A 25,230-nucleotide genomic window follows, 5' to 3' on the forward strand; every position below is an offset into this window, starting at 1 on the left:
CAAGTAATCAAAGAAACCAGACTTTATTGAGAAAAAATTGAGAGTCAATCGTATAGTTCTCCAAGTAAAACGGGTCCAGAAGCACTGAGAAAAATTAAGAACTAACAAGGCGAAAACAAAGCATACCCAGTAGTAGTAACAGACAGAATTCGGTGCCAACGTCTGTATCCAAGAATAGCAAACCCTAGTGCTTCTCTGAAATCACTAGAAACAGCAGCAGAAACTTTCAAATGAGGCAGTCGTTTTTCAAGTGTGTTCATGATCGTCGTATTCCGAGCTCCACCACCAAAAACTTTCAAAAAGCGAGCACTCCGCCCAATTTTTTCAACTTCTTTTATGATCGTCTCCGTTGTTAGGGCCGTAACTTAATTGCTGGTTAAAGTTAGGCATTATCTTGTGATTTAAATATATTTCTCGAAGATGAATTCACCTAGAACTGTCAGGCTGGAAGGATTAAAGAACAATAGTGAAGCAATTAACTACTTATAGACTCTAGTGCTCTTTTACAATTTAAACTTACTTGTTGCTATTTTCTCCGATTTATTGGCCTTTACGTCGTCCAATAATTGCTTTATCATCATTTTGTTGAAATACTCTCTGCCAGTCGATTTAGGATGAGGAAGTCGAAAGTATGGATCTATTTATGAATGCAATTAATACTTAGACTTCAAAACTATTTATATACCCTCGAGAAGGCGACTTAGATGAGAATCATTAATTGTCCCTTCTTTTGCAAGTCTTCCATCCTCGTCAAAGTCCAACCCAAAAAAGTTCCTTCGCAGCAATATCTATCAAACAGTTTCCAGGGCCGATGTCATAACCGATTGACCCAGACTCGTCGGAGAAAGATAAATTTGCTGAAGAGAAAGATTAAGAGCATATTTTATCAAATACCAGCTCAAAAATAAGATAATCCGAAAATAAGCATCGCTCAAAAAATTGCTCAGTCGTACCTAGTCCTCCGATATTTAGCATAATTGTCCCCGGTTCTGAATATTCGATCGAGCTTTCCACGGCTGGCATAAGAGGTGCCCCGTGTCCTCCTTTCAAAAATTTACATTTCATAATTTTTTTGCAATGTCACAGCATGAAATTTGCCTGGTGAACTTTCCTGCTAGTCTTTCTTTGGATAAAAAAGGTACTAAAGTAAATTCTGTCAAAATATGATATTTTCTAAATATCATTAAAAATAATTGATGCGGCATAAGATTTTTTATCCAAAAAATATCAGCTTGACGAAACTCACAGGCAACAGGAATTCCTAGTTCTGAGGCTAGTCTTCTTCCCCTTCCAATTTGCCAGGTTCGAGCCGGTTTCTTTGAAGTTCTCGGGCGATGGTAAATCGTTTGCCTTCAAGTTGGAAGAAATTAATTTTTGGGAGCCCTTTGATGAAGAAAGACTATCTTACTGACAATCAAAAATTTTAACTAATGGCTCTATGATCAGAGTCTGATCATCAGACTGGCGATGAGACTCACCCATGAATAGCCACTAATTGAATCTCATACTGTGGCAAATACTCCCCGGCGATTTCAATCAGTAGATTTTCATATGCTTCTTCAGTGTTTGAAATAAACTCGCAAGACTTTCTTTCTCCAGCAATTAAGCTTTTGATATCATCTTGAAGCACCTGAGGAAATTGATGAACCTTGGTCGTTTTAATTTCAAAATTGCTTAATTGAGTTAACAAGATAAAACGTCACAAATGGTTTGGAAAATCTTAGTAAACGTAAGTCCTGTCTGCGTTTTTGAAATCAACAATGACAACGTCTTTTCGAAGTTTTTTTTGTAAGATAAAGAATTGATTTCTGTTAAAGGAAATATTTTCGACTAGTTTAAAAACTTGACGACTCCGTCGACACTCGTCCCGGTCATAATGCCCATGACGATCATTTTTAATCCGAGATTTGAAATTTCTCTTGAATAAAATTTAAAAAATCAAAGATTTATTTGAAGAATGATGCAGTGGATGGATAATACAGCTGTAGAACGATGTTTGATTTACAAATTTTCACCACTTCCAATGGTCGTTATTTTGATGTGTGTATTTCTCGGTGAGTTCTTGGTTAAACGGCGCGTAGAACTTCCTCACGAGCTCCTTTGTCTTGTCATCTACTGTATGATTTTTTGAGCTAGAAGTAGGAGAACGTGTAATGATTTTTCTAAGCTCGACAGGGACACTTACCGGCCCTTATCGCCTGCCAAACAGAAGTCGCCCCGCTCGGACACCTCTCTCGGTGGACGCATGCAATAGAATCCCTTTTCTTCGTCAAAGTAAAAGTTCTCCTCGGTAATCAGTTCCTCCACGCCAGTGAATTTGGCCACTTTGCGCATCACTTTGCCTGGATTCTCGGTCAATTCCGACGCGTCTAAAAACAACATGTTCTCAAGTTTTAAATACCTGGCGTATTGCGCGATATGAAGAGGATACAGGCCTCCAGTAAGTAAAACATCGGGAATTCTTAGAGGATAAACTCGTTCTGAAAGAGGAGCATCCCAGCGAGAATAGTAATCTTTCACGTGATGGCGGATTTCTTCTGAGCTTAATTCATCAGGCTTTGTTTTGGATTCGAATTAGAGGTTATCAAGGATATATCTATTTTATGTTATCTTGATATAACGATTCAAAAAAATATGTAACATTATTAAATTCGAATATTATTCAAGCTTAACTATAATTAAACAAATTAGAATCCCAAGCAATGAGCCCTTTAAAATCTTCCTCATTGCAATCTCGATGACTTCCGTAAAGTTCCCATGTCCCTGTAAGTAGTACCAGCCAGGCATTGACAGTTCTCCCTTCTCCTTCGTTTTCTAAATGAAACTTTTGATTGAGCGCTTAGTTGAAAATGTGAGAAAATCCCCCAATCTCGAGGGGGAAATTGGCGGCTGCACTCGAGACTGGAGTGAGTGATTCTTCCAGCGAAGGCCTCTCTTTACCTGGACCACTCCAGCATGGAGAAAGTGGCTATACGCGCGATGCACGGGATCGCACATGATCGAGATGATTTTAACGCTGTCGTTCATCTGCGCCATTCTTTCTGGAACAAAAGGCCGGTCGAAGTAGTCCGGGGTCTTTTCGTACGTAACTTCGTCGGAGTAAGAGTAGGGCATCTGATTCAAATACCAATCGAATCCCATCTTCCAGTTTGTCGGCCGGTTGAAGAAATGCTTCTCGCCAGGCGTGTCTCTCAACTTTGGATGGTAGTTCATAAAAATCTTGAGCGCGCTTGTGCCGCACTTCTTCGCCCCGACAATGATGACTTGAGGAAAGCGCTTCTTCGGGATCTCGGTTCCATGAGCGACTTGGCGTCGTCGATTGCCCCCGATTTTGTAGAATTCTGAGAGCTTCTTTTTCATTTCTTCGGGAATAGCAAGCCCGTTCATTTCCGGACTTGTCGTTACTGTCAGCGGCGAAGAATTGTTTGCAACAGGAGATGTGGTCGTCGTCTCTTGAGTTTCAGGAACGAATTCAAGCTTGTTTTGATGAGCGATAGAAAATTCTCCATTTTCGATTCTCCTTGTTAGCAATAATGGAACACTTGTTGTTTGTATCTTCTGCAAATTAGTGTTACTCACGTATCCATACTCGTAGTATCCAACAGATCTAAACGGATTTATTATTTGCTCGCTCGAGCAAGAATTTTCTGTGAAGTAAGATGTTTACATGTGTTCAAGTTAAATCAAATCCGCGCAGCTGAGATCTGCCGGGAAGTCCTCCGGGGAGTAGCTTACATAATACTAAGTACCCACTTGTTGGCTTGAAACAACAAAAACAAATGATTCTCGATAGAAGCTAAAAACCGAACTTTAATAAAAAAGGTTCTCTTGTGATAAAATTTTATCTTTTGAAATAATTACTCATAATTGTAGTCGTCTTTCAGGGTTCTTCTTTGAAGTCGGTGCAATCTCGATTCTTTGAACACAAAACAGAGTACTCCTACTGATAGAGCAACCATTATTCTGATAATTTTGGAGACTCCTGAGATAACTCGAGATGATCGCCGTATCGCTCTCCTGAAAATTTATCTGTAAAAATTTTCAGATGGCAAGAATATTTACCTTTGCTCTTTATCATGATATCGAATCGCCACTAATTGGCTCTTCATCTCCACTGAAGAGCTTTTTCTCTAGAAAATATATAAAAACTTCGTTGTTAAATTTCCGAAATTCCAGCTTGCGCAATAATTTGAAGCCTCTCAAGAATGCTCAGGCGGCGCGCGCTCCTGCTCATTAGCGCCTCTCGCAGTCGAATGTCGAACAAGCGTCGGACAAGTTCTTTATCACCTGTCTAATTATGGTCGAGATGGTCATCGAAGACGTCGAAATGAAACAACGTGCATACTTTGCTCTTTAGAAAATGAGTTTTTATTAAAAGATTTTTATTGAGTAAATACAGGTATTTCGGAGACAGGAAAGATTTTGCAAAATTAAAGTCCGTGAGCAGCGACGGTCTGGCGAACCCAACTATCAGTTGTGAAAGCCGAAGTATAAAGCCCGGGCCATCCTTCCCAGGCACAGCCTTGTCCTCTAGAAACGACACCCATGAGTGTTGCTTTTCCGTCGACTGGGCAGACGAGGGGTCCGCCAGAATCACCCTGGCAAGCGTCAGAGCCAGGATCGGTCTTTCCATCGCCATCAATGTCAGGTTTGGATGCGCAGATATCATCTGCTTGAAGAGAAGAGAAGTAAGAATTCGCAACGCAGTATTCTGCGCTGAGAATATTCACTCCAACTGATAGCAATGTCGCACTTGAGGAACCCCCTGAGCTGGTCGTACCCCAGCCTGCGACCCAACAGCCAGCACCATGTTCCTTATCAGCTTTTGGAAGACAAGCAGGTCGAACTTGATTGTCTGGATCAGAAGCGATGATATCATTATTGAACTTGATGAGGCAAACATCGTTGTTTTGTGAGTTTCCATCGGCGACACGGGAGCCGTACTCAGGATGATTAAACCAGGCGGTGGCTTGGAGCTCATACTCGTTGCTATCCCATGCAGATCGATGCAGATCTCCGAATCGGGCGTAAATCGTCTGTATACCTTCGCAACAATGAGCAGCGCTCATTACCCATCTGTTGGCAATCACGCTACCGCCGCAAGAATACCACCAAGCATCATTTTCTTCGTCTTGCAGACTCAAGTGGGCGATCCAAGGCCAAGCGTTGTCGCCGGCTTCTACTCCCCGACGATTTTTCTTCGCTAGACAGACTTGTAAGTTCGGGGAAATTCTGTGCCTCAGAGCAAGTTTGAAGACCAGGAGTGATTGAATTGCTCAGTGGGGCGAATTCAGTCGGTGGCACCGTTGGAGGCTCAGTTGGTGCCTCAGTGCCTTGTCCTCTGCAAGATCTCTTCCAGAAATTCCTATTCCACGATGGCTTTTTGAAATTTCCGCGAACACAGAGAACTGCTCCTTTAATCTCTCCATCCTCGCAGACGACGTTAAACATCGCCCGTCTGGGGTTGACGATATTCTTCAATACGAGGCCTCCATCCTCAATAGTGATTGTGTCTGCTTTGACTTCACACATATGTGGTGGCCTAGGAGCGCAGGAGAGGGAAGTTCCCGCTGGTAAGTTCCTAGAAATTGAATAAATGGATCTATAAACAATGATTTTGTCTTACTTTTTAACAATCTTCGGTGATTTTTGGCATCTTGCGACGAATTTCGGAGCAATTCTACCTGGCTTAGTTTTCCAAGTCTTTATAAATCCGTCATTGCACCTTGGGAAGCACCAGATATTTGCAACTTGCTGTCCAAGCTTTGGACAGTTCCAGTATCCATTGTCGATAGGAAACTCGTTCTTTGTGTCTTCTACTTTTGATTCACAGGTTTCTGCTCTCTGTGCTCTTACTGCAGGAACGAAGGCTTCATATCTCTTCTCGTAATGTGCGGCGACCTGAGTGGCGAGGAAAAATTGCGACAACTTCATTTTTCTCTATACTATTGAAAATTGAATTTCTTATAGAGCGAATGAAAGTGATGGTCTGACACGAACGAAAGCTAGATTATATGGACCCATTTCTTGTTTTCAGTACTACCAAGACGAGGAAACCAAAATTGTTTATATTGCGAACATCATGCTCCAGGCGCTTGAATTTGAGCACTTGGTAATTATTAGACACGATTGAATATAAATACACTACTTTGAATCATAGACTAAAAATTCGAAGTAATCAAAATAATTGTTGACAATTGCATTAGTTTGTTGTAGAAATTGAAGTCATTTTGAATGGAATGAATATTCAGACTTGAGTTCAGCCGGAGTAAACTGTTCGTAAAACTGCCATCTATTTAACCCTATGCGTGACGATCAGAACTACCCCTATGCGTGACGCGGATGCATTCAGTGCATCCGACCCATCTAGAACAATTTTTTGCTCATTTTTGCCAATTTTAGAAGAAAAACAGCATGAATTCGCTGTTGTCAGTGTCTCAGAGACCGAAATACCCCCTTCTTCGGCGGCGAAACGGGCTCGAAGTTACGTAACATGCATCAAAATTGCTGTTCTCGAGACGAAAAATAGTAAAATTAGGACATTTTTTACGTTTTTAGGTTATTATAAAATCTGTTTTCAAAATGTTACGAAGCAGATTGGATGTGCTCTTGGACGTAGATTCTTATTCTTTTTAAATTTTTGAATTCGGGCGAAATTTGAGAGAGAAATGGAAAGAAAACCATGAGCGGATGCACTGAGTGCATCCGCGTCACGCATAGGGTTAAGTATGAATAAGATCACTCAATTTATATTCTAAGCTGGAATAAACTTCAACTGTATTGTAGAGAAAAATGAATATTCAGAACCAAAGTTAGCTATAATAAACAAATTGCTTGCATACAGCGCATCCCAATAAAATATGGATAATATCATCTAATATATATAAGGAGCTGAGTTTTGAGAAAAGTTTATCAAACGTTACCAAGAGAGAAAAATGAAAGTACTTCTTATTCAGTTTTATCTTTCGATTGCTGGTCCATTGAAAAATATGACGGCATGATAATTCCAATCAGTTTGCAGGCTGATTTTAACGTTGACAGATCTGCTGACTCGAAACATGGAACACATGGGCAAATTGTCCTTGACAGAGACAGGTTCTAATAAGTTCAATTGTTCAGATTTAAATTTATTGAAAGACAAAAACTACACTTCGATCGAATCAATCAGTACGGACTTCTCGATGGATTTTTCTGACTCCCTTTTCCCACTACTACTAGAATAAACACTCATTTTCCATGAATTTAACTCGATGCAACGTCGTTATGGGGCGTATCAGGAACACATGTTAGAACGCATCATCTTGTAAGACTTTTTGATTATGAGAATTCCAGCAGCTGAGGAATCTGCATTTGTGCACGTTCAAACACGAGACTAGTAAACGGCCAAAAATTATGAAATTCTTGCCTTTTCATGTTGCAATTGCTCAGGCAGCTTACGTAAATGAATGGATACAGAATTCGCTGTAGAGACGCTTTTTTATATCAAGCTTGAAATCGTTCTAGTCATTACTTATCCATGAAACGCAGCAAACTCATAATTACCCGGATTTCTTTGATCCCTCAATTCTACCAGAGGGATTTAGCGATGATGTGGCGCTGGCTAAGTGGCTTGAAGGGATGAAATTTCAACGTGAAATGATGGAATTAGAAAAAGCAAAACACGTACCAAAAGGTAAGCAAATCGACTGGCGATGTGAGGAGATTTCGTTTTCGATGGATGGGAGAGATCGATGTCAGGTAAGTGGCATTATTAATTCGATTGAGAGGGAGACATAGTAATTCAAGTTTGATGCGGAAACAACCCTCTGCAATTGCGCGGAGCTGCGAGCAAACAAAAGACTCGTCCGGTACTCACTTCCTTCTCACTCAGATCTCGACGATGGAGATGGCATTCCCGTAGTCATGATTTACCACGGCTGGACAGTTAGCTCGATCACTTCTTTTCGAACAGAAGATGACTACTATTGTCAGAATAATAAAGTAAGGGTCACACAGGCTCTTCTTAATGCGGGTTATGCTGTTTTTGCCCCGTCAGCATCAGCTCTTGGAGATAATCAAGACGGTGGCGAATGGGCTTACTGGCTCACTAATATTCCTGGCTACAACAATCTCGACAACTGGACAAAAGTTCCGATCACGAAATGCTCATCGACCTCTGGTCCCAGCTTTCTCGCGGCCTCCACGGATATAAATTCAACCTGAACAAAATCCACGCAGCTGGACTCAGCTCTGGAGGTTTCATGACCAGCAGAATGGGCTTTTCCTATCCTGGCATGTTCAGCTCCCTCTCCATCAATGCTGGCTCTTACTACAACTGCGATGGCATTTGCGACAAGTACTTGGATGAATTCGAAAAGAGATTAATTGATCTGCATCCTCCCACTCAAATCTTACAGGGAAGCACAGATCCTGTCGTAATTCCAAGCGCAAACGTTGACTACGATCGCGAGCTCAACAGAAGAGATTGGATCCCAAATCGAAGGATTCTGCGGGATCGAGTTGGACATAGATGGCTTGACGAGTCTCCGGAGCTCATCCTCGATTGGATAAATACCCACAACTAATACACCAGCTGATTTGAATAAATTACCTTCAAATATAATTCTAAATAACCCTTGTTGGAACTTCTGTGAAGATTTTCTACTACGTCAAATTTAATATGCCCAATTTAACGAAGAGTCCTTCTGGAAGTGCAATTAAGCCGCTTAACGAATGGGAAAAGGGACGAAATTCCCTAAAGAAACGATTCTTTGAGTTTCATCCCCTTTGAGGATATATGATGTAATAATTTATTGCATCAAAAGATAATTGTCAGATAAAAGATCTAATTGAACGAATAAATAAGTAAATGTTGCACTAATGTCGAACTTGAACTGACAGAAACTTGACCTCTGAAGCGATTTCTTAGTCCTTGTAGGCTTTCTTGAGGAATTCCTCAACCTGGGGCCAGATAATGGCAGTAGCGTTTCCAGAGAAAGTGTGGAGCTTGCCTTGTTTTGCGTAGAATTCTCGGAGCGGACCGCAAGTGTCTTCGTAGACCTAAAAATTTTAGGCTAAAATGAGCGGATATTCGGCTAAATTAATCTTTTATTGCAAACCTTGAGTCGCGCCTGAACAGTTTCTGGCTTGTCGTCATCTCGCTGAATTAAATCTTCGCCAGTAACGTCATCCTTGCCAGGCACCTTTGGATCGCTGAAACCAGTGTTGTAGACACGTCCAGAGCCAGGATGCACCCATCGTGATGTAAGTCGCTCCTAGCAAATTAATTCCCTAGTTAATTCCACGCGGATTAAGCTGCTTACTTCGATGACATCAAAGGGTACGTCTAAATCAATTACGGCATCGATTTCAACAGCGTTGCCGAGCTCTTCGGCCTGGACAACGGTTCGTGGAAAACCGTCAAGGAGGAATGGTCCATCGGGGATTTCGTTGATCACGATTTTTGTGACAAGATGATCGGGCACGAGCTGACCGCCATCCATGAAGTTCTTGGCTTCTTTGCCGACCCCGGATCCCTTTTCGACCTGATTATGATTAGAAAGCAAGCTTTTTTCCATGCTTCTACCTGCGCTCGAAGCATATCGCCAGAGCTTCGATGAGCCATCTTCTCATAGTTTTTAGTGATTCTAGCGGAGATGGTTCCCTTGCCACTACCAGGCGCACCCATGATAATAGCTCGAAGCTGTTGAGCAACAGTCAACTTCATCTTCCCTTAGAAACAATGGATCAGCTTTTGGTGTTTTTGTGTATAAAAATATATTCTGTAAGTATACAAAAGTAAGAGTAAATAATAATGAGCAATTAGCAGGATGAAAGTGTTTCTTAATCTCTGTTTTTGGCTTTTTCCTTTTCGCGCTGTTCGGCTTCTTGGCGGCGGATTTCGTTGGTGATTTGGGTGAGATCTTGAATGAATGTTTGAATTCGCTCCAGCTGGACGACGGTGTTGTCCGTTGGGTTCACCGAGCCGCGAGAATGTTTACATACAAGCTGAACGAGAATACATTTAAATTAGGTCTTACAAGCATAATTCAATATGGGAAGAGAAGATAACTGACCTGGTAAAGGTTGTGAGTTGCGATTTTGATGCGACCAAGAAGAAGCGTTTTCTTTGCCGCAGTGTTCTGGATATGCGTCCACTTTGACTCCCATTTCACCGCGTTCGACTGTGCCTTGTCCAGTTTTGTCTGTAATTGAGCCAGCTGATTGTTATAATGTAGAATTTGGTTGTTCTTCTCTTCTGTGAATCGTAGTAGACGCGTTCTTTCTTGCTCTGAGTTATCCTAAAATAGTATTTTAATTATAAACGAGCTTGAATAGTTTTTCTACCTGATTTTTTGCTCGCGATCCAAGAGATCCAAATGAGTGGCAACAAGGGTGTTGTATCGATCAATGATCTCGCGTACTTCTGAGAACTCCTCCGACGAGTCCAGTACTTTTTGCATAAATTTCGCGAACACCTCGTGCTTTTCTAGCTTTTTGTTGAGCAAGGCACGGCGAGAAATGAGCTCTTCTTGTTGCTTCTCAAGTTTGACGATTTCCTTGTCTAAATAAGCAAGTTTTAGAAAAGAATTAATTGAAGAACCACCTTTTATTCTGCACATTTCTCGCTCCTCTGCGGTCTTTTTAATCGCTCTTGCTCGTTTGGCATCATTTTCTTTCAAAAACTTGTCGAATTTTAAAAGGCTCTCTTTTAGCTGCTTTTCTTTTCGCTCTAGTTCTTCAGTCCTCTGCTGCAGGCTTTCCTGCAATTCCAAAATTGATAACGGATCGTCATTTATAAAATAATTACCATGCGCATCTGGAATTCTTCTTTCTGCGCGACGAGTGCATGTTCTACTTCTGCCATTTCTCGTCGCTCCTCAAGAAGACGAGTGGCTGAGGTAATATCGGCGTCATCGTTGTGCGGGGCTCTGACTATCAGTTTTTCCTAGAATTAACCGGTTGAAATCAAGGAAGAGAACGGAAGTTTCAGGCTTTGGTGAGGAAAATAGACATTACTTACATCGAAATTCTTGAAGTAATCCTTTAAATTCACCGTCCCCGATCCGCTCATTTTCTTCTAAAGTGGAAAAAAATGAAACGCGCACTCGTCGTGAAGAAGGTGTCTTGCAAACTGGGAATGTGCAAAAGTTTGGAGCAGAGCAAGGTGTAAACAGGATGCGATTCTAGAGAAAAGGGTTCACTTAGGTGTTTTTTGGTGGTATTTCAGTTGAGCGCGTTGATGAAATCGGTGAACTCGCTGATGTGGCCGTCGATTTTCGCGTTGAAGATCTTGTCGAATTCGTCGTCCTCGCTTTTGAAGGAATTTAAATTTGCCGATTCTTGGGACTTCTAAGTTTTACCTTTGGTACTTTTGAGTGATTTGATTTAGTCGCGATTCAGCGCGCGGGGAGAACGCCTGAAAACACTCTTATCTGAATGAAATAATGCTTTCGAACTCACTGGAAGGTCATGATTCTCTTCGTTGTCATCAATATCAAAAACAGGGATTGGAACGACATATACTGAGTTGTTTGAAGTTGTACTGCGCGGTGTTCCCGCTTCAGATGTTGCAGGTGTGACAGATGATTCTCGGGGTAATGGTAAGTTCAGCTAATATTTATGACATGAATGCATAAAATAAACTCAATATCAAAGTAAATAAATACATAAAAATAATCAATTGTTAATAAGGGGACCAATTGTTCCAGTGGTACAATAAAATTGAAACTATTCCAAAAGAATATTTTAAGATGGTTCATCTTTTCGATCAAAAGTAATCACCTTGTGATTAAACTTAAAACTTGTTTTTTATACGTGCTATCCCTTGAAGATCATCACCTTAGGTACAGCAGGCGTAATAGTTGAAATTGGAATATCTTCCCTCGGTGGCGTATTCTCCTTTTCAATATCTTTCAGCGCTTTCTTTAGGTTTTCGTATTTTGCTCGTAGTTTTTTCATATTTTCGTTAACAGTATCACGCTCGATGGACATCTCTTTATTCTTGATGGAATCTGCTTCGAGGATGATGTTTTTCGTTCGCTCGTCGTTGAACTTTTCTTCGCTCTTTTTCAACTGCTCCTTGAGCCGGAGTTTATCGTCCTTAAGTACTGCTATCTCTTCGAGCAACCGGTCGTTTTTCCCTTGAAGATCGGTGATCTCTTTATTCTTCGCGTGCACTATTCGTCTGTATTTATCCGGGCGCGAGTTGTGGTGCTTTTCGAGCTTTAAATACGCATCTTTCAATGCTCCCATGTCAACTCGAAGCTGCTTGATGCGATTTTCATACTCAAGTTGTTGATTTTGAATTTTCAGCTTTGCAGCTTTTTCCTAAAAATTCAAGATAAATTGAAGGAAGAACAAGCGCTTACATTCTGAACAGCTTTATTGTACTGCGCTTCCCATTCGCTTCGTTTTGCTTCTACCATCATATCGACCTGGTGAAGCACCTCGGCGATCTCTGGTCCACATGATTCGATAAGCTCCGACGCGCCGAGCTGATTCCAAAGTCCATCAGACGTCGTCATTCTGAACAACTTTACTCTCAACAAACAATAAAATCATGGATCATCTTCGATAACCATAAGAAAATAGCAATAACTTTGTAAGAATCCATTTAAATGGGTCCCTAAACGGGCTTGGATTCGCAACTCGGGATTGGAGAAGGAACAGTTTTTTATTCTTTTCTACGTTCCATTTATCGAAGGCGAGATCATCCTCTGACGTAGTTTTGCCAGCATGCTTGGCAGTCCAGTAATTAGTTTCATGTGCTATATATGGGCTTTAAAATAATTTAAATAATGGAACTTTGAGATGTTTTATCATTAAATTTTATGACTATTATTTAAGGAGAGAGCGGGTAAAAATATGTGACGTGCCGATATAAAATCATAAAACTACGTAAATTCTCTCTCCAATATAACAATTTTTAAAGCCTCCCAAAGCATTCAAGCTCGAATTGCTGTAGATTTTCTCGAGCTTTTGTATTCTCATCCTCTACAAAATCATTTTAAACACACAAGAATTTATACTTTTAATTACCAATATTCGTGAACGAAATCTGCGGGACACCGCTTTTATATCCCTTCACTTCCTCCCAAGGCTGCCCGTTCTTTAAAATATGCGTCGCTCGCGTAATCTCATAAAGCTTCTTTTGCAAAAACGGAGATCTTCCACCCCTACTCAGTCTGACCGATAAATACATCAAGAACTCTGAAACCGCGAAAGTTAATTTACACTTTATTCATGATCTCAGTGACTTTCCATTATACAGTATTTTTGTTCAGAAATACAGTTAGGTACATGTTTAAATGGAGTAAAAACCACCGTTGTGCTTTCGGGAGTATCCTCGGTTGGTCGTGGCGTTGTGATGTGAATGGATCGCTCCTGGATGAGGTGAGTTTCTGAAGATAATTCGTTTAGATTTTAGCTATATTTTCAAGAAAAATAGCAACAGCGACATCGTCCGATAACGACTCTTTCTATCCTCCCTCTGATTGGCCGAGCTTGGAAAGGACCAATCAGAGCAAAGTATAGATTAGTTCGCTATCAACGGAAGAGAGTTAATCTTTTCTCATCTCTAGAATCGTTTTTTTTTTGTTTACTTACTTGGTATCAACTGATCCGGTGACAATCCGTAAAAGCTTATTCTCATGATCATTAATCTTATGATCTTCTTCATCGTCAACGTTTGTCTGTACTCTATTCTTGAGGATGACACCATCGGGATTGCCGCTGGTCACTTTTTGTCTGAGCACGTAAGGCTGATTCTTGAGGAAATCGTTGTGGTGGTCGTATACGGATTTCAATTCAAAGTCGAGACAATCGATTGGCGCGTCGCGGTTGAAGTGGTAGATCTCGCGACGGGCGCTGGATAGCGTTGGTGTGTCGAAAAGACGAGTTCCAACATCCTTATCAAACGGTTTTAAGCTGAAAAATTGTTAGTAAACTCACAGTTTTTCGATAGTCAGTCTTTCTGCCAGGCTGCGGCGCGTGGAACTGCTCGTCACCCTCCAACTTTGGGTAAGGATAAGGATCCCGCTGAGGACTTGGAATTTGATTGAGACCTAAAAACGAAATGGGAAATAGAAAATCGAAAAATTGACTGCTTACCCATATTTAAACGACAAAACTGATTTTCCTCCGAAAAACGGGTTGAAAATAACGGACATTCTAGAGATGAGGATTTTTAAAGTAATGTTTTTTTCTTTGGCAGTGATAAATTATCTGTTAGGAGTTAAAAGATAAGGAAATGTTAGAATGTATGGAAATATTTGACCGGACCTATTAAGATTGAACTGGATACTCAGAGAGAGAATCTTCATCGACTGATGAATAGCCCGGAGGAGAGCTTCCAGCGGGAGAAGGACAGTTAATCACTGGGGCGAAAGCGGGAACGAGGTCTGGGACAAGTTTCTCTGTCGAAGCGCAGACGTTTTCTAGGTAAGTTGGTAGGTTTCGCAGCAGATCTGTGTTTGGCTCCAGCATCGCGCTTGTAAAGGACTTGCTCTAAAGTTCAATTACGTAAAGAGGTGGACAGTTCTCAGATTTTGTACTTTTTCCATTAGGAAGAGGATCATTTCCGCGGCATCGGATACTTCCTCCTGATCTTTCAATTGTTTTTCAATTTGGTTAATGCTGGGGCCGAATCCATTTTCCGAATTCAAATTGCGCCTGGCTTGAAGCTTCTCAGCTGTGTCTTGCGTACAGTTGGTTTGAGCAACAGTCCCGCCAGTCGAGAGCGGCTCCCGAGACGCAGATAGGTCCAGTCCGAGGTCTCGGAAGTACTGCTCCTTTGGCCCTGTTTTTGGCGTTGTCGGAGTTTGCTTTTCTTTGTTGCTTCGGGTTTGCGATCCAGAAGTGGTGTAACTCGTGTTCATGGACAAATCGAGTCCGAGATCTTTCATTGTTTCTTGGAACCCAACTTGTCGGATTTTTTCGCGAATCGGACTAAATGAAAAAAAAAACAATCTTAACATATTCAGCAGCTCTAGAAGATTTACCTGAATCCACTGCGTGCGGCATCATCGTCAGTCGTCGGATCAAAGCCTTCACTTCCACCACTTAATAAAACTAGCAACTTATCGATAAAGTAATCACTTACGGGCCCGCTACTGAAGCTTCGCTTGCTCTTCTCACAGATGGTATTCTTCGTGAAGCCGTATTTTGGAAGAGCTGGTCACTTCGACAGTAAGTTATGCCGTCATCTTCTGATGTGATTTTTTCCTCAGAAGTTGTGCATCTAAATGGTTGCTTTCAGCATATTTTTCTTCTTTCAAACTCTTTTTACTTACGGAAGTCTGGTAAGAGTCGTGAGAGGAACTCTTTGTTTGTCAATGTTGGAACTCTTTGGAATAAAAAGAGGCGAGTTTGAGTTTGAGGACGGCTCTAGCTGTAACTGTTTCACCGCTCTGACTTTATTTGGAGGGGTGTTTTCCAGGTTCGGCTTGGCTTGAATTTGCTTCTCCCTTCTTGCTTGTCTTGGGCTCAATCGCTTCGGCTTTTCTTTGACTGACTTATGATCATCGTCTGTTTCTGACGATGGCTTTCGATTCTTTGATCCTCGTTTTGATCTGCGCAACCGTCGATTTTCCGCGGCTTTCTTCCTTTTTGCTGATGGTAGCTCGGAAATATCCAGCTTTTGCGGAGTCGTTGACTTTCTCTTTGCACTGCCAGTTGGTTTCCCAAGCTCAAAAGAGTTGTCTGGCGTCGTTTGATTGACAGTCAGATTTCTGGAAATAGAGGCAGGAGATTTAACGGCTTTCGAAGATGCCTGCGACTTCCCCTCAGAGACACTCGACGATGATTGCTCAATATTCTCGTTGGATCGGTCTTTTGAGAAGGAGCTAATACTGCAGGAATCATTCGTTAATTCAACTGTATAATCAAACTCAGTGGCGGCGCGACAGTCGATAACAATTGGTCTCCGAGAAGTTGATGCAGAATCAATTTCAGCGAAAAGCTCTGTACTTTGATCGACAGTGCTTTGTTCGGTCGCAGTGCTTTCAATTACAGTTTCTTCCAGTCTACTTCCTTCTGAGGAATTAGAAGTGCTGAGCGACGTTGAGTGTTCTGGAACTTCTTGATAAGAATACGAGTTAGAGCTCAAGGACAAGTCAGATTTGTCTTGACTTTCGTCCATGCTAACATCTTTATTTTCAATCGACGCGACTGAGGAAAGCGTATCGTCATGAACAGGAGTGCTGGCTCGTTTTCTTGAGCCATCGGTCGAGGCTATTTCTTCGATTGAAATTTGCGCTTCACTTTTCTGGGAAGAATCATCGATTTGTAAGGCAGGTTCTGCTGATACAGATGTTTTGGAATCATTCAAATCCATTGGAATTTCTTCAATTTCCAAATCCTCTTGAAATTCTGGGATCAGTGAAAGATTTTTACCAAAAAGAGAACATGCCGCGTCGAGAGATGTGATTGAAGATTGACTGACTGAGTATTCTTGCGATCCAGAAGACGTTTTTGAAGATGTATCGATGACTTCAGCACTTGTCGCACTTGAGCTTTCGGATGAAAGTGTCAGCCCCGAAAGAGGATCTGCAGAAATATGACTCTGTAAACTTTTTTGGTTTTCTTTATCCTCAGCATTGAAACTGGTATCAGGAAGTACACATGCCGATTGAGAGAATACGGTTGATGAATTTCGGTCATCTAAACAATTTTGCTCATCAGATGATACGGTTTTAGATTCTACAGATAAATCCCCAAACTGTGCTTTATCAGAAGGTCGACTTGCGCCTTGATCAAGTTCTCCTGATACCCATTGTTTAGTTGATGCAGCCTTTTCCTTATCTTCTTCTTCATCCTTGCTTTCTTGAACTTTCTTCTGTGATTCTTGAATGTGCCCAGAGTATTTCCCTTCCTCTGGAACTGGTTCTTCAATTGAATTTTCAATCTCACCTTCTTCCAAAATCGATGCTTCAACTTCACTTTCTTCAATTGTGTCATCAAGCTCGCCGTCCTCTTTCTCAGAGGTGTCGATATCTCCACTTTCCGTGCAGCTTTCAATAGAGCTTTCAGCACTCGTCCAATCTCGCTCAGATTCTGACTTGTCAGATGATTGAGGTTCCGCTGAGTTCAGTTGTATCAGAATTTCATTCGCCAAGGCCCCTTCAGTCAATTCTGTCGACTCATCACGTGTTTCTCCAAAAGTCAAGTCCGTTGCAAATTTTTCAAAGCGACGTGGTGTAAGTCTTTCTTGAGATTCTTCGATGCGCACCAAGTGCTCCGAGAATTCCAACGTAACTGGGTCGAAGGATGGCAACGTATTAACGGTGTCTTTTTCTGTCTTGCCACGCATTCCAAGAAATTGTTTCGCATTCTGTTTCGCCTGACGTGTCAATCTCAAAGGAGATGAGGTGACTGTAAGTTTCGGTCGTTTTTTCGGCGATCCACGATTTGGTGAAAATGAATCACTGTCTGATTTTGTCGATGACAATCGTTTTCTTAGTTCAATCCTTTTGAATTCTCGATTCAACTTGGAGCGCTGTTCTGTTTCGACACAGGAAATCTCTCTTTCCACAAAATCAGCTTTCTTTGGTATATGTTCAGAAGCATTTGACAATTTAGACCCAGAAGTTTGATCTTCAGCTGTGGATGATGAAGCATTCCTTGTCAAAAGAGTGGTAACCTTTGCATCGCTGACTTCGTCGTTTCTCACGATATGTATTTTGTACTTTTCGGATATCTTCTTCATGATATCTTGTACCGTTGATACCTGAATAGGAGAGAAAGATACTGGAATATCAGCTTGTGTTGCAAAAGAGCGTCTCTCTGGCGATAGAAGATCAAGCGTTTGAACTTTCTTTTCGTCTGTGAAAACTTTTCGAAGATCATCTGGTTTCACACTTTTCATATTTTTATCGTAGTATTCCTTCGCCTTTTGGATTTGAAGCCTTTCAAAATCATTTTCTAGTCTTTTCCAGTTCTCATCCGTTGTTGCTACTCCAGCCGACCGGACTTTGATTCTTTCCGTCTGCGTTTCAGCATGATCCTTGCCAAAGAAAACCCGAAAGTACTGTCTTTCATCCCACTGGTCTCCTCTTATCAATCCGTTTTGCTCGCTCGAGTATCTTCGCTCCGCAGCTTCTTTTTCCAACCTCATTCGATTATGCTTTTCCGCCTCGCTTTCATTCACTTGTTTGTGGTATCTGTACCGTTTGAGGTAGATTGAATGGTACATATTCATCCTTTCTTTTTTCGTCTGGCACTGCAGACGGAGAACGTCAACTTCTGACTTGGCCTCGGCAAGTTGGCTTCTAACGAACTTAAACTCGCGCAATGCAGTTTTTCGCAGCTCAGAATGGCGCTTAAGTAATTTCGAATTATCCTCTTCTATTTTTCTTTTCCTCTGATTTAATTCTTCAAACTCGGTTTCCTTCTCCGCCAGTCGTTCCTTGTACATCTCAATTTGCTCCTCCAACTTATCAGTCATGGCAAAATGGTCAGCAAAAGCATCGAATGGCGCTTCTTTAACATTTCTTCTCTTCGCTCGTTTTTCTAGCTTTTCTTTGTATTTTGCGTTTTCTTCCTTGACTTTTTGAACATCACTCGCTTGATCCGTACAAAGTGTTTTGTACATGTCGTGCGCTCTTTGCAAGACATTTTTCTCATTTTCCACCTGCGCAAGTCTCATTTGAAGATTGGTTATTATCATCTGTTGATTCTGATGTATAGAATCTGACGATCCATTTCTTTGGTTCCGAAGTCGACTGTTGTAACTTGACATACTGTAACGAATTTTTTTAAATGCAACAGTTGGTTTTTTTCAATGATTTAATGCTAGATGCGTGTAAGTAGTAGCCTGTAGTAAGATTTGTGGCTAATCGAAAATTTCGCGCTAGCAATTTCATACAGTTTCAAATAAAAAAATCAAGCATCACACACTTTTAAAAGTCGAATCAATAGCGCGCCAGGATAGAAAGGGAAGTTTAAAATCATAAATCTCGAGGGATTATATTTTGGATTTATAAATTACTTATTTTATGAAGCTAATTTCGATTGTTATTTATTTTCTTATAGATCAAAGAGTCAAACAGTCGCGATGATACTTCTAGCTATCAGATGTCTATCAGATAGCTAGAAAGGTAAAAGAAAGCGTATTCTTGAATAGGAATTTTTTTAATAGGAATTGAATTTTGAAGGGTCAAAGATGTTTCTTTTCATTTGTTTATTTCAGTGAACTTGCGAACAGGAGAATTGTTATTGTTATGCACCGAGAAAGAAGGAGTGCGGCTGAATCAATCAAGAACTCGGCTGTTTGATCATTGAACCCTTCTAGATTCGAACGAGTAAACAGGTAATTGTGGCTGGATTTGGTACTAAAAACTGAAGGCGACGCAACTCTGATGCTAGCAGTAGATGAGAAAAGAACGGTTTTAAAAACACCAAAATAACTTAAAAAGATCCAACTGTAGCCGGCGTTTTCGTCTTCTCCACTAAAGGAATGGTTATTTCTGAATTTGTTGGGACGTTTACCTGAAATACTTGTATCCACCCTCTGCTGCGAGTTCTCCGAATTCAATAACGTCTTCATAAATTCATACGCCAACCATGAAAGTGCACAACCAGGCGCTGCCGTGATCACTCGTGCCCAACAGCCGCGGAAAAAGGGACGCACTGGATCGCCTGGGTTGATTTCTCTGATTTTATATACAGCTTCTTGCCAACTACCAACATAACTTCCTCCTGATAATTTTCTTGTCGAGCACTCTAAATAAGAAATCTCAAAATAAGGTTGGAAACATCATGAATACACCAAAATAGTCTTTCATCATTCAGAAAAATCGGAGACAACAAGGACTCGAGATTTCACGCAGCATCTCAGGATAACGATATTCTCTATTCTTGATGAAATAATCGTTATTCTGAGAAGCCAATGTCATAAAATGAAAAAGACTCACCCGTGGGACAAGGATCACAATTAACACCTGCGGCCGCGAGTTTTCCCTCTTGAGTATTGAGAACAGTCTTTATAACATCAAGCGGGGTGGTGACGAATGCTGCGACTCCACCAGCGACTGCTCCGCAAAGAGCGTTCGTCGACGGGGAGTATGTATTTTGGGGATTGACGGCGTCTTTCAGCGAGTCGTAAATTCCAAAGTGAATGAATGAGAATGGCACTAGAATTGATTTTATTCACGAAAATAAGCCTCAAATATTCATACAAATAGATTCATATATTCCATAGATTCTTACGATTCATAACCAACTGTGTAGGAAAACTCAGATAAAACGCAGAAAAGCCCTCCGTCCTGGCGATTTGAGAAACGATCCGCGAATAAGACATATTCAGATAAGGCGAGTTTTTCATTTGCAATCTTTGTTTGACGACATCGCAGGGATTCATCCAGATATCATGGAAAAAGGCACCGAAAGCTCCACCAATGTTGGAGGCAAAAGGGATTTTCTTCGCTTCCAATTTAGATTTAACATTTTCTTTGTTTAGGGCTCAGAAAGACGTAAAACTCCAGTTATTTAAGTTTGATCAAGAAATTCAGAGTTATAAATGACGACAATTCGTATACTTTCAATGAGCATAAAACTTGTTCAAGTATAAATTTTTAATTTATCAAGAGGAATTCGAAGCAGTTTTCGTTTCAGCTCTGTAAATCACTCTTACAGGGTTTTATGCAAGAATTAATTTAAAAAACGTGCTAATTCAAGGTGATTTATAAAGCTTTTGACGTAAATTTGCAGCTCAATAAACTCTCCTTCAAACAGAGAAGGTTGAGTTGTACGTCAAATGATTTTGATTTATTTATGAGCCCTAGTCGTAACAAAGGAACTGAATTGCATGAGCGGGGCCGCAGCCAAAGGCAATGGCTCCGCTGCCCCGGGCGAGTGGTCTCGCGCCTTCCGACTTTACCAGACTTGTCATAGCTGTGAAGGGGTTCTGCGTCGCTGGAGCACATCCCTGTCTCAGTGACTGCATCCGCGTCTTGATCACATCAATCGGATAGACGGCTATGTGTTCAAAATAACCAGCAGTGGCGCCAGCAGCAGCGTTAACCATCATCGACTGCTGACCCCCGAGACTTTCGTAGTCGATTTCGTCGTCTGCCATTTTTATCTCTTAATTTTAAAAATTCTCCTCTTATGATAAGAGTCTTATCGAAAAATTGTATTTTTGTTTTTATAAATCAGCTTCAAGATTTTGAAAAGGGCAAAAGAAGATTTTTGAAGAAAGATATTGAATTTTGAATTTGGAGCGCGGTGATCCAAGTTGACGCAACGAAAAAGTAAACGCAAGCGCCCAGTAAGGAGCCAGCAATGATGTCAGACAGGTAGTGACGCCCGAGCCACAGACGCGAGAGAACAGTCCAGAGCGTCGTAAGATAAATCAGTAATCGGTAGAGGGATTTTAGGTGGAACTCTTTGCAAAGGAATGTTGCGATAAAGACGATTCTAAAGGGCTTTTTTTAGTGTAAGTTTTATTGAAAAATCGTACCTAGAAGCATGGCCAGAAGGAAACGAATACTGATCTGGTCCGATCATCATCGTTTCGCCAACTTGAAACTTTGGCCGTTTTCTCTTGACCACTTGTTTTATCGTCGCACATGCCACTATATCGAGAATCAAGCCAAAAAGAAAATTCAGGCTCTGCTCGTAAAGCCCGTTTCTCGGGTACGTTAGGTGATAAATCCCGATCGCCAGCCATATGATCCCATTTCCAAGAACCTCCGTCACTTCGCACAAGATTCTCAGTGAGCGGGAGCTTGAGCAAACTGTAGCCATTGAAGCAGAGAAAGCCTTGTCAACGGCGAGAATACAGTCGCATAGAATGTTCGGAATTCGCGAGGAAGTCAAGTCCATTGATTTGCTTTGGTCATGCTTTGGCTTGCTTTGTGTAGCTTTTTCATGGTTCAAAAATACAAAGCCCACTTATTTTTCTTTAATTTTCAATATAGCTTAGAGACAACAAGGACTCATCTTAGGTGTCAATTTAATCATGCAAGAATCAACCAAGTTCCTTTTGGCGAATCATCATTAGAGCTTCCCGATTCAGACTCGGTCTTTACTTTCCCGCTCAGGCCAATTCTCCTTCTTCTTGCCTCTCTTTCCCTGCTTCTCTTTGTTTTATACATGTTTAGGTAGCTCGTATCAGTAAATCGTAATCTCTCTGATCTTTCTGAACAAATCAAATTCGTATTTTCGAGTGTTTATTTAAATAAAAACTTTGTATATAAAATAAAAAGCAGAGAAATTAGAAAAATAAAGTTAAAGAGCAAGAGTTGTTGCATGGCCAAATTTGAGATTTTCAGCTGACGGAAGAACAGTTGATGGATTCACTTATTTTTAGCTTTATTCGTCGAGCCCGTCGCCAAACGTGGACGTATACGATGTTTTCAAAAAGTTAACATAAGACTGCATGCTGCGATTCGTAGCTTCCGAGTGATCCAGGCGCTCTCGGAGGTCGGCAAGGGTGTGCTCCGAGCGTGCTTCCAGCTCGTCCCGTTGCGATTTCACAGCGCTATAATGACGATAGTTATGATCAGTTGTTTGTTACCGGGATTACCGAAGCTCGCCCTTTTGACGCGTAAGTTCCAGTTCAAGATCAGAATATTTTGTCTGGAGAGAGCGCTCCTTGATTTCATACTTTTCCCGCTCGGCGATCAGGGTTCGCCGGGCTTCGGCATTAGCAGCTTCAATTTGTCTTTCAAGTGCTGAAGGTGCATTCTATTGACGCTCTCATCATTCTGATCTCTTACCATTAATGCTTTGTTGTCGCTCGTCAGCGCGAATTCGCCACTGGTTCGTTTCGCTTCTCGCGATATCGAGCTCTTCGGTTGTCTCTTCAAGCGCTTTTTGAACTTCGTCGAGTCTTATCTCCGCCGCGCTAAGTTTATTGTGATAGATCTTCATTTCTGACTCGTTTTGCTCCGTCAAGATCAGTTGCTTTTGAGTTCGGTCGAGTTGGAATTGAAGATCGGCGTTCTTTTCTTCCAAAGACCTGATCTCGCCAAGAGCTTCGTCCAATCTGAATGATTTGTGAAAGGGGAGGAGGCAGGCGGTCGTTACCTTCTATGAGCAATTCGAAGTTCTTCAGGAAGATCCTTGAGAGCAGCCATGGATCCCATGGCGTCCTCCCGCGCCAGATCGAGCTCTCGATCTTTACGATAGTTCATATCCTGAATTTGCGACTTCAACTCGGCGATAGTGATCTTCATCGTGCTGATTTCACGCGCTTGTTTTGAAATAGTCTCTTCCTTGATTTCATTCTCGGCGGTGAGAGTGGCAACCTTCTCTGTCTTGAATTCGAGGTCTGAAAAGGAAACTGAATGGAGATTGAAAAGACTGCTCGTGAAATTGATAAATGGGTAACTGTGGGAGATAAATGAGACTGAAAGACTCTCACCCCGCTTGACCGGCTTCTTTTCATTCGATTTTGATTTATTTTTTCCTTTATTGACTTTTTAAAATAAAGTATTTCGATCGAAAGGTACCTCGTTCATTCCGCTTATGATTCAGATTGCTTTCCTCTGCATCGACAGTATTTCTGATGGATCGTTCCTTCCACGCAGCTAACTCGTGTTGGCTGCGTTTAAGATCGATGCTTAGCTCGTCGTTCTTGAGCTGTAGCATTTCCGCCTTTGTCTTGTGATGTCTGCAAGCTCGCTTGAGCGCTTGTTTTTCTTGATCTAATCGGATCTTCCCATTTGATGCGCGTTCAGCTTCCAGGAGAGCTTGAGTATCCAAGAGTTGTTTTTTTCGTGGATCGTTCGCGCGCCTTAATTTCCCTGAAAGAAGTTCAACGTATTATCGTTTTACCTGAGAACGGTTGAGTTCACCCTCTCTGGAGAATAATTCTCGCTGGATCTTCGCTTTAACGTCTTCAAGATGAGCAACTTTGGCATTGAGCCTCTCTGCCTTCTCCCGCTCAATTTCGGTATCAACACGGAGTCCAGCCAGATCTTGCTCTTTATGCTTCAGCTCCGACTTCATGATCGCCGTCTCTGAGTCAGTCTTGACCAATCTTTCGACAACTGCGTCTCGTTGTTCCTCAAGTCTCTGGACATCGAAGTTCGCTTCTTTGAGCACATTCATTTTTACTCTAATATCACGCGAGAGCATCATGAAACGATCTACTGCGGCGGGATTCGTGAAATCGAGCGTTTTAAGATCGAGCTCGGCTGAATGGTACTCGTTGATGGTACTTGAGTGGAAGAAGAGGAACTAACCTTGAACAAGGAGCTTTTGAAGAGACGTGCGCTCGAGGCTAGCGGGAGACTCGCGAGGAAAAGTTGAGTACATTTCTGTTACTCGTGGAGGTTCTTGTTCGATGACTAGTACTCATTGAAAACAAGGAAGAGATGTAATTCCCTCACCTTCTTTAATTGGGGGGATTTCCACTTGATGAACGTCCGACTGTACTTCTGTATAAATGTCGTCTTCGACCGCTGGTACTTCTACTCCAGTCGCGTCCGCTTTACTCGCTGTAGTCGCCAAATTGACAATTTCTTCCGATAGCGTTTTGTTGAGCTCTTGCTCTTTTTGGAGGAGTGCGGATTTCTCGCCTAGTTTCTCTTTTAGTTGAATCACTTGATCCAGAAGCTCGAAGATCTGAGTTTCTGATGCTGAGTCTACGGTTCGGCAATGTGTAATTGTAAAAGCTAATCTCTATCTATTCATGCGCTAACAAAGCCGCGCTTTCTTGCTCAAAGCTTCAAATTCAACGATTGTTTGGAATTGAGCTCTGAGCATAAAAGCGTTGAGTAAATATTAGCCGACAGAACTATGGAATGTAAAGCTAGTAATGACCATTTTCTATCTAATCTTTTATCAAAATCATTTTACCTAGGAAATGATTTTAGTGAATTAGTGATTGAAATCATGGAGGAAAATCATATCAAAAGTTAGTGCAAAACCAAATCACTGAGGATTGAACTTTCTGACCAGTTGCATTTTTGGAAGCAGGCGCCTTCGTTTTCGTCTTCTGCTGTGGGCCGTCGCCCATTCCGCTTTCGTCCCATTTTAAGTCGCCACGAGAGTCTCTGAGTGATGAGCGTCCCGGTGCTGGGATCCCTGTTGTAGGAAATTAGTGATTAGAGTCGGTATAAATGGAGGACTGATAAAGGAGTTGAGACTTACATGGTCGTTTAGGAGATGCATCCCGCTTGTAGGGGCTACGCGTGCGGCTCTTTTTTGGCGATTTAGAGCGCGTCGATTTTCTCCCGTAAATCTGCTGAACGCTCGGCGTCTTTTTAACAGCTACCTCGACCTCGGTCATCCTCTGAAATA

The 25,230-nt window shown here is 41.6% G+C and overlaps 13 protein-coding genes across 14 annotated transcripts; 1 reads left to right on the top strand and 12 right to left on the bottom strand.

The window, feature by feature from the left end:
• Positions 1–9: 9 nt before the first annotated feature.
• LOC145698910 (anhydro-N-acetylmuramic acid kinase-like) lies at positions 10–1,056 on the bottom strand. The gene is made up of 5 exons (XM_081776148.1): positions 954–1,056; positions 686–857; positions 521–637; positions 127–364; positions 10–84 (listed from the first exon to the last, which is right to left on the bottom strand). Exons 3-5 carry the CDS (start codon positions 579–581, stop codon positions 45–47), a joined length of 339 nt encoding a protein of 112 aa, XP_081632274.1. The 5' UTR covers positions 582–637; positions 686–857; positions 954–1,056; the 3' UTR covers positions 10–44.
• Positions 1,057–1,926: 870 nt separating this feature from the next.
• On the bottom strand, positions 1,927–4,182 carry LOC145696859 (uncharacterized). Its single transcript, XM_081773961.1, has 5 exons — positions 4,063–4,182; positions 3,862–4,017; positions 2,941–3,607; positions 2,186–2,814; positions 1,927–2,132 (listed from the first exon to the last, which is right to left on the bottom strand). The coding sequence occupies exons 1-4, from the start codon at positions 4,107–4,109 to the stop codon at positions 2,659–2,661; spliced, it is 1,026 nt and encodes a 341-aa protein (XP_081630087.1). The 5' UTR covers positions 4,110–4,182; the 3' UTR covers positions 1,927–2,132; positions 2,186–2,658.
• A 197-nt stretch (positions 4,183–4,379) lies between these two features.
• Positions 4,380–5,976, bottom strand: LOC145696423 (trypsin-like). Its single transcript, XM_081773453.1, has 2 exons — positions 5,627–5,976; positions 4,380–5,581 (listed from the first exon to the last, which is right to left on the bottom strand). Exon 2 carries the CDS (start codon positions 5,067–5,069, stop codon positions 4,431–4,433), a length of 639 nt encoding a protein of 212 aa, XP_081629579.1. The 5' UTR covers positions 5,070–5,581; positions 5,627–5,976; the 3' UTR covers positions 4,380–4,430.
• A 1,557-nt stretch (positions 5,977–7,533) lies between these two features.
• LOC145699043 (poly(3-hydroxyoctanoate) depolymerase-like) lies at positions 7,534–8,581 on the top strand. Its single transcript, XM_081776292.1, has 2 exons — positions 7,534–7,737; positions 7,786–8,581. The coding sequence occupies exon 2, from the start codon at positions 8,142–8,144 to the stop codon at positions 8,562–8,564; it is 423 nt and encodes a 140-aa protein (XP_081632418.1). The 5' UTR covers positions 7,534–7,737; positions 7,786–8,141; the 3' UTR covers positions 8,565–8,581.
• Positions 8,582–8,775: 194 nt separating this feature from the next.
• Positions 8,776–9,750, bottom strand: LOC145696068 (GTP:AMP phosphotransferase AK3, mitochondrial-like). Its single transcript, XM_081773055.1, has 4 exons — positions 9,566–9,750; positions 9,303–9,524; positions 9,099–9,254; positions 8,776–9,039 (listed from the first exon to the last, which is right to left on the bottom strand). Exons 1-4 carry the CDS (start codon positions 9,704–9,706, stop codon positions 8,905–8,907), a joined length of 654 nt encoding a protein of 217 aa, XP_081629181.1. The 5' UTR covers positions 9,707–9,750; the 3' UTR covers positions 8,776–8,904.
• Positions 9,751–9,795: 45 nt separating this feature from the next.
• On the bottom strand, positions 9,796–11,130 carry LOC145696064 (coiled-coil domain-containing protein 42 homolog). Its single transcript, XM_081773050.1, is given in 5 exon segments — positions 9,796–9,987; positions 10,056–10,543; positions 10,586–10,742; positions 10,790–10,927; positions 11,003–11,130. Coding segments are annotated over 5 exon segments (999 nt in total). The 5' UTR covers positions 11,054–11,130; the 3' UTR covers positions 9,796–9,822.
• LOC145696065 (uncharacterized) lies at positions 11,088–12,511 on the bottom strand. Its single transcript, XM_081773051.1, has 5 exons — positions 12,351–12,511; positions 11,821–12,309; positions 11,443–11,592; positions 11,343–11,398; positions 11,088–11,293 (listed from the first exon to the last, which is right to left on the bottom strand). The coding sequence occupies exons 1-5, from the start codon at positions 12,504–12,506 to the stop codon at positions 11,206–11,208; spliced, it is 939 nt and encodes a 312-aa protein (XP_081629177.1). The 5' UTR covers positions 12,507–12,511; the 3' UTR covers positions 11,088–11,205.
• Positions 12,512–12,534: 23 nt separating this feature from the next.
• On the bottom strand, positions 12,535–13,191 carry LOC145696071 (uncharacterized). Its single transcript, XM_081773058.1, has 3 exons — positions 13,021–13,191; positions 12,919–12,975; positions 12,535–12,749 (listed from the first exon to the last, which is right to left on the bottom strand). The coding sequence occupies exons 1-3, from the start codon at positions 13,181–13,183 to the stop codon at positions 12,547–12,549; spliced, it is 423 nt and encodes a 140-aa protein (XP_081629184.1). The 5' UTR covers positions 13,184–13,191; the 3' UTR covers positions 12,535–12,546.
• A 10-nt stretch (positions 13,192–13,201) lies between these two features.
• Positions 13,202–14,150, bottom strand: LOC145696070 (protein CFAP276-like). Its single transcript, XM_081773057.1, has 4 exons — positions 14,092–14,150; positions 13,933–14,045; positions 13,588–13,889; positions 13,202–13,382 (listed from the first exon to the last, which is right to left on the bottom strand). The coding sequence occupies exons 1-4, from the start codon at positions 14,093–14,095 to the stop codon at positions 13,286–13,288; spliced, it is 516 nt and encodes a 171-aa protein (XP_081629183.1). The 5' UTR covers positions 14,096–14,150; the 3' UTR covers positions 13,202–13,285.
• A 28-nt stretch (positions 14,151–14,178) lies between these two features.
• LOC145696786 (uncharacterized) lies at positions 14,179–18,720 on the bottom strand. Of its 2 annotated transcripts, XM_081773876.1 has the most exons (6): positions 16,891–18,720; positions 15,273–16,854; positions 15,083–15,220; positions 14,982–15,041; positions 14,535–14,928; positions 14,179–14,487 (listed from the first exon to the last, which is right to left on the bottom strand). In XM_081773876.1, exons 1-6 carry the CDS (start codon positions 18,716–18,718, stop codon positions 14,266–14,268), a joined length of 4,224 nt encoding a protein of 1,407 aa, XP_081630002.1. In that variant the 5' UTR covers positions 18,719–18,720; the 3' UTR covers positions 14,179–14,265. The 2 variants fall into 2 exon arrangements, with proteins under 2 accessions (XP_081630002.1, XP_081630001.1); XM_081773875.1 differs by having other exon boundaries at positions 15,273–18,720.
• A 27-nt stretch (positions 18,721–18,747) lies between these two features.
• Positions 18,748–21,084, bottom strand: LOC145700681 (mitoferrin-1-like). The gene is made up of 5 exons (XM_081778003.1): positions 20,761–21,084; positions 20,188–20,439; positions 19,893–20,111; positions 19,468–19,701; positions 18,748–19,427 (listed from the first exon to the last, which is right to left on the bottom strand). Exons 1-5 carry the CDS (start codon positions 21,053–21,055, stop codon positions 19,387–19,389), a joined length of 1,041 nt encoding a protein of 346 aa, XP_081634129.1. The 5' UTR covers positions 21,056–21,084; the 3' UTR covers positions 18,748–19,386.
• Positions 21,085–21,099: 15 nt separating this feature from the next.
• LOC145697341 (polyisoprenoid diphosphate/phosphate phosphohydrolase PLPP6-like) lies at positions 21,100–21,841 on the bottom strand. Its single transcript, XM_081774531.1, has 2 exons — positions 21,440–21,841; positions 21,100–21,396 (listed from the first exon to the last, which is right to left on the bottom strand). Exons 1-2 carry the CDS (start codon positions 21,802–21,804, stop codon positions 21,138–21,140), a joined length of 624 nt encoding a protein of 207 aa, XP_081630657.1. The 5' UTR covers positions 21,805–21,841; the 3' UTR covers positions 21,100–21,137.
• Positions 21,842–22,148: 307 nt separating this feature from the next.
• On the bottom strand, positions 22,149–25,222 carry LOC145700682 (uncharacterized). Its single transcript, XM_081778004.1, has 11 exons — positions 25,081–25,222; positions 24,865–25,014; positions 24,318–24,566; positions 24,171–24,275; positions 23,761–24,122; positions 23,436–23,718; positions 23,348–23,392; positions 23,011–23,266; positions 22,701–22,969; positions 22,508–22,655; positions 22,149–22,462 (listed from the first exon to the last, which is right to left on the bottom strand). The coding sequence occupies exons 1-11, from the start codon at positions 25,217–25,219 to the stop codon at positions 22,294–22,296; spliced, it is 2,175 nt and encodes a 724-aa protein (XP_081634130.1). The 5' UTR covers positions 25,220–25,222; the 3' UTR covers positions 22,149–22,293.
• Between the last annotated feature and the right edge of the window lie 8 nt (positions 25,223–25,230).

The sequence above is a fragment of the Oikopleura dioica genome, chromosome 2 (genome assembly GCF_907165135.1).
Source record: "Oikopleura dioica chromosome 2, OKI2018_I68_1.0, whole genome shotgun sequence".
Lineage (NCBI taxonomy): Eukaryota > Metazoa > Chordata > Appendicularia > Copelata > Oikopleuridae > Oikopleura > Oikopleura dioica.

Excerpts from the sequence above, each read along its gene's own strand:
- LOC145697341 (XM_081774531.1), bottom strand. The coding sequence starts at position 21,804 with ATGGACTTGACTTCCTCGCGAATTCCGAACATTCTATGCGACTGTATT. Across the intron at positions 21,397-21,439 it reads CCTTCTGGCCATGCTTCTAG|AATCGTCTTTATCGCAACAT; the intron begins GTACGATTTTTC and ends AAAGCCCTTTAG.
- LOC145696786 (XM_081773875.1), bottom strand. The coding sequence starts at position 18,718 with ATGTCAAGTTACAACAGTCGACTTCGGAACCAAAGAAATGGATCGTCA. Across the intron at positions 14,929-14,981 it reads GCCGCACGCAGTGGATTCAG|TCCGATTCGCGAAAAAATCC; the intron begins GTAAATCTTCTA and ends TTTTTCATTTAG. Across the intron at positions 14,488-14,534 it reads TCCTCTTCCTAATGGAAAAA|AGCAAGTCCTTTACAAGCGC; the intron begins GTACAAAATCTG and ends ATTGAACTTTAG.
- LOC145700681 (XM_081778003.1), bottom strand. The coding sequence starts at position 21,055 with ATGGCAGACGACGAAATCGACTACGAAAGTCTCGGGGGTCAGCAGTCG. Across the intron at positions 20,440-20,760 it reads TCAGTTCCTTTGTTACGACT|CCCTAAACAAAGAAAATGTT; the intron begins AGGGCTCATAAA and ends CGTCTTTCTGAG. Across the intron at positions 19,428-19,467 it reads GGTGGATACAAGTATTTCAG|TGGAGAAGACGAAAACGCCG; the intron begins GTAAACGTCCCA and ends CCATTCCTTTAG.
- LOC145699043 (XM_081776292.1), top strand. The coding sequence starts at position 8,142 with ATGCTCATCGACCTCTGGTCCCAGCTTTCTCGCGGCCTCCACGGATAT.
- LOC145696859 (XM_081773961.1), bottom strand. The coding sequence starts at position 4,109 with ATGAAGAGCCAATTAGTGGCGATTCGATATCATGATAAAGAGCAAAG. Across the intron at positions 4,018-4,062 it reads TATCATGATAAAGAGCAAAG|GAGAGCGATACGGCGATCAT; the intron begins GTAAATATTCTT and ends ATAAATTTTCAG. Across the intron at positions 3,608-3,861 it reads AAAGACGACTACAATTATGA|ATCTGTTGGATACTACGAGT; the intron begins GTAATTATTTCA and ends AAATCCGTTTAG.
- LOC145698910 (XM_081776148.1), bottom strand. The coding sequence starts at position 581 with ATGATGATAAAGCAATTATTGGACGACGTAAAGGCCAATAAATCGGAG. Across the intron at positions 365-520 it reads ATCGGAGAAAATAGCAACAA|TTACGGCCCTAACAACGGAG; the intron begins GTAAGTTTAAAT and ends CCAGCAATTAAG. Across the intron at positions 85-126 it reads CTGTCTGTTACTACTACTGG|TGCTTCTGGACCCGTTTTAC; the intron begins GTATGCTTTGTT and ends AATTTTTCTCAG.
- LOC145700682 (XM_081778004.1), bottom strand. The coding sequence starts at position 25,219 with ATGACCGAGGTCGAGGTAGCTGTTAAAAAGACGCCGAGCGTTCAGCAG. Across the intron at positions 24,276-24,317 it reads AATCCCCCCAATTAAAGAAG|TCATCGAACAAGAACCTCCA; the intron begins GTGAGGGAATTA and ends AATGAGTACTAG. Across the intron at positions 23,719-23,760 it reads GTGAACTCAACCGTTCTCAG|CGCGCGAACGATCCACGAAA; the intron begins GTAAAACGATAA and ends GGGAAATTAAGG.
- LOC145696423 (XM_081773453.1), bottom strand. The coding sequence starts at position 5,069 with ATGAGCGCTGCTCATTGTTGCGAAGGTATACAGACGATTTACGCCCGA.
- LOC145696070 (XM_081773057.1), bottom strand. Across the intron at positions 13,890-13,932 it reads AGACTGACTATCGAAAAACT|GATGTTGGAACTCGTCTTTT; the intron begins GTGAGTTTACTA and ends CCGTTTGATAAG. Across the intron at positions 13,383-13,587 it reads ACCGGATCAGTTGATACCAA|AAACTCACCTCATCCAGGAG; the intron begins GTAAGTAAACAA and ends AATTATCTTCAG.
- LOC145696071 (XM_081773058.1), bottom strand. The coding sequence starts at position 13,183 with ATGTATTTATCGGTCAGACTGAGTAGGGGTGGAAGATCTCCGTTTTTG. Across the intron at positions 12,976-13,020 it reads GATTTCGTTCACGAATATTG|AGGATGAGAATACAAAAGCT; the intron begins GTAATTAAAAGT and ends ATGATTTTGTAG. Across the intron at positions 12,750-12,918 it reads ATTCGAGCTTGAATGCTTTG|CACATGAAACTAATTACTGG; the intron begins GGAGGCTTTAAA and ends GCCCATATATAG.
- LOC145696068 (XM_081773055.1), bottom strand. The coding sequence starts at position 9,706 with ATGAAGTTGACTGTTGCTCAACAGCTTCGAGCTATTATCATGGGTGCG. Across the intron at positions 9,525-9,565 it reads GCGATATGCTTCGAGCGCAG|GTCGAAAAGGGATCCGGGGT; the intron begins GTAGAAGCATGG and ends AATCATAATCAG. Across the intron at positions 9,255-9,302 it reads TACCCTTTGATGTCATCGAA|GAGCGACTTACATCACGATG; the intron begins GTAAGCAGCTTA and ends TTAATTTGCTAG.
- LOC145696065 (XM_081773051.1), bottom strand. The coding sequence starts at position 12,506 with ATGACGACGTCTGATGGACTTTGGAATCAGCTCGGCGCGTCGGAGCTT. Across the intron at positions 12,310-12,350 it reads ACAATAAAGCTGTTCAGAAT|GAAAAAGCTGCAAAGCTGAA; the intron begins GTAAGCGCTTGT and ends TTGAATTTTTAG. Across the intron at positions 11,593-11,820 it reads TTACGCCTGCTGTACCTAAG|CTGAACTTACCATTACCCCG; the intron begins GTGATGATCTTC and ends CATAAATATTAG.